General features: G+C 46.3%; 1 protein-coding gene across 1 annotated transcript in view; it reads right to left on the bottom strand.

Moving 5' to 3' along the window:
• DNMT3L (DNA (cytosine-5-)-methyltransferase 3-like) overlaps positions 1–7,419 on the bottom strand; it is a 33,719-nt gene that overhangs the window by 26,019 nt on the left and 281 nt on the right. The window contains exons 2-8 of the mRNA XM_006876807.1: positions 7,152–7,259; positions 6,571–6,660; positions 6,310–6,354; positions 5,166–5,245; positions 4,979–5,091; positions 3,614–3,785; positions 1,015–1,102 (exon numbers count right to left, since the gene is read on the bottom strand). Coding sequence (XP_006876869.1) covers positions 1,015–1,102; positions 3,614–3,785; positions 4,979–5,091; positions 5,166–5,245; positions 6,310–6,354; positions 6,571–6,660; positions 7,152–7,259 — 696 coding nt within the window. The remainder of the gene's footprint in view (positions 1–1,014; positions 1,103–3,613; positions 3,786–4,978; positions 5,092–5,165; positions 5,246–6,309; positions 6,355–6,570; positions 6,661–7,151; positions 7,260–7,419) is intronic.

Below are 7,419 nucleotides of genomic sequence, written 5' to 3'. Positions count from 1 at the left end.
GCTCCCGTAAAGATTTACAGCCTCGGAAACCCTGTTCAGGGTCGCTATGGGTTGGAACCGACTTGACGGCACTTAACAACAAGAACAACATCAGGACACTCACTCAATGGGATATACAAAGGCCCCAGCAGTTGGAGGTCAGTGCAAGGTCCATGCGGCAGGCAGGACACCCAGAAAGGTGGCATGGCCTGTAGGTGGCTTACCGAAGCCAGTCGATTCAGGTAAAGAAGGAAGGTCTTGAGAGTAGTGTGGTCTTTGGTCACCCTGTAAGGCCAGATCAGGTCTATATCCCAACATAGAAAACCTGACCCACTTCCTCATTAATGACTTTCCAACCCATCTACCCTCAGGCTTACTTTATGTGCTTTCTTTTTAAAGGTATCACTTCTGGGGGAAGTAACTTGGTGGGTTAAAGGTTAAATGTTCAGCTGTTAGCTGAGCGGTTGGTGGTTTGATTCCACCCACACACTCTGCCAGATAGAAAGACTTGGCAATCTGTTCCCATAAAGAAAACCACCGAGAAGACCCTATTGAGAAGTTCTACTCTGTTACAAGGGCTCCTACTGACAATGCCTAACAGAAGTGACTGGAGCGGGGCTGAGCTCAGGATGCTCGGTCATAGACTGAGGACCATCCCCCAGAATGTCAACCCTCTAGTCTGGGTGACAGGACCAGGTGTGTATCAAACCCTTACCTTCCAGACCCCCAACCTTGGCCTCCTGCCTCCCACTTCCTGAAGATAACCCTCGGGCCATCTTGGATGATGTCCCCTCTGCTCCTCACTGCCTATCTCAGCTCAAAGTTTTCCCGAATGCTCCAGGCCTACCAACCTCCTTAGTTACATGCATCTCTGACTCAGTGTGTTGTTATAAATGTGCTCACTCAGCTTTCTGGGGGTCTCCTTGTCCTCCCAGCTCAAGGAGGGGCTCTGGGAATGGGGATGCCACAGCTCCTTTCTTCTATCCCTCCACCCTAGATGCCCTGAACCCATCTTCAGGATGTCCCTGAACTCACCTTCCTGGATCTCCCCGAAAAGAGACAGCACCCGAACTGGCTCTCTCTTCCATGCAGGCACAGTCTTAAATATTTCAAAAGAACTCTCCTGTTTATTAAGAAACAAACAAACAAAGGGTATTTTGCTGGCCACATGGTTACAATGAAAACTTCAGTCCAGCAGAGACATATCTGCCTGGTGCAGTGACTCCCAGAAGACCAGCTGTGCCCACTCCCTAGCAGTCACTCAGCATAGGAAGAGCAGGAGATGAAGGTGTTTTTCTGATTTTGAAGGACGATAGATACTGCTACCTCCAGAAGAAAGATTTCTTTTGTCATTCTTAAATTCTGAGGCTTAAATTAGAAAATTCTAAATATGCCACTCTTGCAAGAAGCTCCTAACTCATCCTGCCTTCCAGACTCTGGCCTCCCCAGTCTGTGGATCGGCCACGGACCTGCAGTGAGCTCAAAACAAGGCCCACAGTCATCCTGCACTTCCCAAAGTGGCTGAGGACTTGGGAGGGACCCTGGTGCCCGTCCCATGCTGCAGTGCCCCATGCTGCAGTGCCCACTGGCACTCTGAATTCAATCACAAAAGAATGCCACTGAGGACAAAGGACATGGCACCCACACTCTCTAGCCCTTCCAGCTCACCCCTTCCAGGACATCAGTGCCCAGGGCAGAGCCAGGTTGAGCCCACTCCTAAACAGGCCTTGATCAGGACCCCTCAAAGAGAAAGAGGAATCAGGTCACGTGGTGGTGCCTAGCTCTTGAAAATGAAGGGCATAGTGCTGCCAACTGTAATAGATGCCAAGCATGAGCAGGGGCACCTGCCAGGGTGGGGAGCTCACAGGAGACATCAGGTCACCGATGAGGGGATTCAGGAAACCAGGTGAGAGGGAGTCTGGGAGCTTGAGAAGCTGCCAGAGTAGACAGTGAGGAGGGTGGGCTGGAGTCGCACGCTGGACTTGACTGGGTTTACATAGATTATGAATGCAGGTGTAGTGCTGGTGGCTGGGATGGTCTCTCTGGGGAAGAAAGATGGCAGGAACCCAGGTCTCAGTTCTTTAGAACTCGAAGTCAGGTGGCTTCTCTCCTACCTGAGTGCCGTTCACTGGGTCATAGTTAACAACATTTCTCAATCGTTTAATTCTCTTGTGAAGCAAAATTTCTCCTGTAACTTTCTAGCACAGTGCTCTTTTTACACTGAGATTTACCGGTTCTGCCATTTGTGTACTGAGAAGGAGGTTATATAGGGAATTTATGTTGTTTTCACAAAAATACCTTAAGATCACCCTTGTCCAGTATGAACACTTTGTGTTAGTGTCAGAGCTACCATCACAATTACCTCACACTAGTGGTTTATAATGACAGAAATTTATTGTCTCAAGATGCTGGATGCTGGGAGTCTAAGATCAGGGTGTCAGTCATGTTGACCCCTTCTGAGGCCCAGAGGCCTCTCCCAACTTCTGGTGGCTCCAGATGTTTCTTGGCTTGCAGATATATCTCTCCAATCTTTGTCTCTGTCTTCACAATCTTTGTCTCTGTCTCTGTGTCCCAAGTCCCTTCTCCTTCCTTTTATGAGGATACCAGTCACTGATTTAGGATCCATTCTAAGTCCAGGATGGTCTCATCTCAAGAACCTTCACTTGGTCACCTCTGTAAAGACCTTCTTTCTAAACAAGGTCATATTCACAAGTACTGGTTAGGATGTGGACATATCATCTGGGGGAAGGAATTCAACCCACTGCACTCTGATGGGTTCACAGCTCTTTCCGAGCTTGCCAGATCCTGATCTTGACCCTGGAGGCCTGACATCTATGTTGCTGTCCGGTTGCACTGCCTTGACTCCCTTCAGACAAGCTTATATAGCTGGATGTAGGGACACATGAAGACTCCCTAGCCAACTTTTCCTGGGCTGACTTTCTTACTACAACAAGTGCCTCATTTCCAGACTTGTAAAAAACTCAACTGCCATACCAAAGTCATTAAAAACAAACCACAGAGTGGCATTTGTTATCCAAGAGGAAAACTGTTGAAAATTTACTTAAAAGTCTTCAATTTAATCATGTATCAAAGCAAAGGGGTATCTGGCAACTAGTAACCAGAGGTAAGGAATCCTTGGGTGACAGACACATGCAAACAGTTAGGTGCTTGGCTACTAATGGAAAAATTGGTGGTTCAAAACCAACCAGAGGTGTTTTAGAAGAAATGCCTGGAGAGTTACTTCTGAAAAACACAGTCACTGAAAATCCTAAGGAACACAGTTCTATTCGGACACAAAAGGGCTTGCCATGAGTCCAGTCTTCAATGGATAGTCGTTTGGTTTGGTTTTTCTTTTGAAATCAGAGAGAAAATAATACATGCTTGTTGTCAGCTGCTGTGGAGTCAGCTATTCACAATGACCCCATGCACAACTAAACAAAATGCTGCCTAGTCCTGCACCACCCCCATGATTGGTTATACATTAGACCGTTCTGATCTACAAGCTTGCCATTGGCTGAGTTTGGGAAGTAGATCACCAGGCATTTTTTCTTAGTCCCTTTAGGTTAATGTTGCAACAAGTTTCTGCTCCATTTCTGCTCTGTCCTGTAAGCTCAAACACTCCCCCACTCCTTACCGCCTCTTGGTCATGGAAGGCTTTCAATCGTGTCCGCCATTTCTTCCTTCTCTGAAGTAGTCCATTGCTAGCGAAAGGTAGGCACAGGAAGCACACCCAGTTACTCATGGCTTGAACTCTCTCTGAGGTCCCCGGACTGACCAGCGTATCAACACACTCAAAGCAGTAGCATCTAGAGTCAAACAGAAAGCCACAGTCATTGACATGGGGTTTCTTTAGTCACCAGTGAAACCTCACGCCTCCTCATTGTTTGTCAGTGAACAATAAGAATCACGTTCAGGCTTCATTTGAAAAGAAAAAGTCAGTCCATCAGTGCCTGTCCTCATGTGCTGGGAAGGGACATTATTATGGGCGTAGAGAAAGAGAGAACTGCTTAGAGTGACAGAAACCAAAAGACTAGGGGACAAAAAGATGGGATTTATTGACAATGTTGTTGTTAAGTGCCATTGAGTCAGTTCTGACTCATAGAAACCCTATGCACAATAGAATGAAACAATGCCTAGTCTTGTACTATCCTCACAATTGTTGTTATGTTTGAGCCTACTGTTTTTGCCACTGTGTCCATCATCTCGCTGGGGGGATTCCTCTTTTTCATTGATACTCCACTTTATCAAACATGATGTCTTTCTCTAGGAACTAGTCCTTCCTGACATGTTCAAAGTACAAGAGAGGAAGTCTTGCCATCTTGCTTCTAAGAAACAATCCAACTGTACTTCTGAAATAGATTTGTTTGTTCTTCTGGCTACGGTAGATTGAAAAAAAAAAAAAAGAAACCAAGAAAAGAAACCTTGAAACCACCATTTTCCTCTCTACCCAAACTTTAAATCCTGCAGAAATAGCTTAACAACTCCTAGAAAACCGGAATGCAGCAGCCAGATGAGAGACAGAATTTTTGTGGTGAGGAAATTGTAAATGGAAGTATGACTTAGAAAAACCAAAGGCAGAGGGAAAAGGCACCAGGTGACAGGCACCATGGATGAGGTTGGTATGTAATGACAGAGGTATGAACATACCCCTTACCCATCTCCTGGCCATGGGGTGTGGGGTTTCCGTTACTAGATTCTATTAGTATGAAGAAGCACTTGCATTTTGGCAATACTACTAATAGAAAAATCACAAATGTAAATCTTTTGCTACCTCACCTCCCTTAGATCCAGGCTTTATGTCTAATATAATAATTGAGATGGAAATTGAACAATTGGGAGGGAGTCATTCTTTTAGGGGAATTTTCCTATACCCTGAACTCAGTAAATGAGAAAGATGGCTGATTTCTAGACTTGTGGGTAGTGATTTATTTGCTCCTTTCCTCCTGGGTGCCCTGTTCCAGAGAAGCTGGCTCCTTGTCGTGGGTGTCCTGAACCTCACCGGGTGCAATCGGGGTTTTCACAGATGAGCAGCGTCTCGCCTGAGCAGCAGATGGAGCAGTAGGATTGGTAGCCATCATCATCATACAAGAAAAGGGAGTCCAGGAACTTGTTCTGGGAAAAGAGCAGAGCATGGCTATCTTCTGTCGTCTTTGCTTGGAGGTCATACCACTGAGCCTTCTGCTTACCTTGCATGGAATACACATTCCTCCCTCAAACAGAGGGTGCTCTGTCGAGACCTGGAAACTCCCACAGCAGATGCAGATGTCTAATGTGAACATTCAAAATGCAATGCATATTATAATGGCATAAAATATATCGACACATACACACAACAAAAGTTAGGCATTGTTGATTCCAACTCATGGCAACCTCATGTGTTCAGAGTTAACTGCTCCTGTGACTGTGGCCATTTGGAAACAGAATGCCAGGTTTGTCTTCTGAGGTACATCTGGGTGGGCTTGAACTATCTAACTTTCAGTTCACTTAATTGTTTGCGCTACCCAGAACCTTACTTAAATATAGATTTAATCAAATAAACATGCTCCAAAAATTACAAACATACAAGGGAGCTTCAAAAAGTTTATGGAAAAATTTCATTGTCTTTTAATTCCATTCCACTTTTTGAAGTCCCCTTGTACTAAAGATCTAAACAAATAAAAAACATAACTATGTTTGTGGATCAGAAAACTTAATATTAAAATAGCAATATTTCCTAAATTAATCTACTGATCCCTATCAAAGTCCAAGTTAACTTTTTGACAGAAATGAAGCTGATCCTAAAATTCAAAAGGAAATGCAAACGATCCAGAATAGGCAAAGCCATACGGAGAGAAAGTACATTCGTGGTTACCTAGGCTGCTAGCCAACAAAGTTGGAGATTCAAGTCTACTCAGAAGCATCTCAGAAGAGAGGCCTGGTGATGTACTTCTGAAATATCAGCTAGTGAAAATCCAATGGAGCTCAGCTCTACTCTGACACACCTAGGTTTGTCATAAATTGGAGTCAACTTGATGGTAACTAGTAGTGGTGGGAGAGGGTTGAAAGAGAAAAAAATAGGGCAAAGGCAGTGATTGTTAATGCAGGGGGTTTCTTATTGGGGTGACAAAAAATGTTCTAAAATTAGTTTGGGGTGATAACTGCAAAACCCTGTAAATATAATAAAGACACTGGATCACATGCTTAAAAGAAGCTTTGGGAAGCCTGGGGTGGACCAAGGGAATGCAAGCAGAATACCAGGGAAGTCAGCTTGCCTTCTTCTAAGAATGACTGTGTTGAAATTAAAGCAACACTTTCATTTGCCTGGTCATGAGTTAGTGTATGACCACTTACCTTCTATATGCCGCTGCTTAATCCTGACTTCATGTGCAATATGATCTGGAAAAGAAAATGAGAAGAGAATATTCATTCGGTCTCTTATTTCCCAACCTAAATGTAGTCAAGAAATGAAAGCAAGAAAAGAGAACACATATGTATGTTCTCTTAAGTCACAGTCATTCAAGATCTCATCCTTCCCAGGGTACCTGAATGAGATGGAATATTCCAAAAGTCTGAAGCTCCAGAAACTGGGGGTCTGAGAAAAAGGGAACCCACCTCTGCTGGACTGGGGTGACGGGGGACATGACAGCTCACTGGAGCCCACCAGGATCACATCCGTGCTGTGCTCTTCCTCCAGGTCCATGACTGATCAGGGCCAGGGGCCAACAAGCCATGACAACGATGACCATGCATGGGGACAGGACACAAAGAGGGAGAAAACGGTCCATCAGTTTCTGTCCGGGAGCCATGGTGTATCTGAGTTAATGCTGGCAGTGCTCAGCCCCCAGCCCAGCATGGCACCCACTGTGACACTCATCCGTCCTAACTCTGTGGATGGGGGCAGGAAGGATGGTGGACAAGGCCAGGGGCAAAGGGGCTCATGGGAACCCTGTGTCAGGCTTGTTGCTGGCCCCATCACTCCCTCCTCATCTATGTTCTGCCACAGTGGCCCCACAGAGGGGTCAAGTCCACTGCAGCCCCTGTGCTCTCCTGCAGCAGGGGACCACTCAGTGGACTCCATGCTCCCACTTCCCGCAGAGTCCCTGAGGCCCCAGCAAAGACTTGCTGAGATGACAACCTTCTACCGCCCCTGTCCCCTCAAAGGTAGGGCCAGGTGGAGAGGAAAAAAAGCCCACCGGTGTCACAGGACGCTCCCCACTTCTCCTTGTCCAGGCCTTCCAGAGGATCCAGACAGTCGGCAGGATCTGCGTCAAGGCCCTCCTGGGACTCCAGGTTCAGGGTCCCTGGGGAGGGCAGGGCCATGAGACAGGGGACAGTGCCTTCCCTAAAGCAGAAGGACCACAAGAAACCAGATCCAGGTTGGAAAAACCAGGGAGCTTCGGGGTGGACAGTGGAGGAGGCCTGCTCCCAGAATCCCAGAGGTGTAATGCGGGGGCGTTCACG

Source organism: Chrysochloris asiatica, unplaced genomic scaffold, assembly GCF_000296735.1.
Source record: "Chrysochloris asiatica unplaced genomic scaffold, ChrAsi1.0 scaffold00415, whole genome shotgun sequence".
NCBI lineage: Eukaryota > Metazoa > Chordata > Mammalia > Afrosoricida > Chrysochloridae > Chrysochloris > Chrysochloris asiatica.
This window is presented reverse-complemented; position numbering and strand designations above follow the sequence as displayed.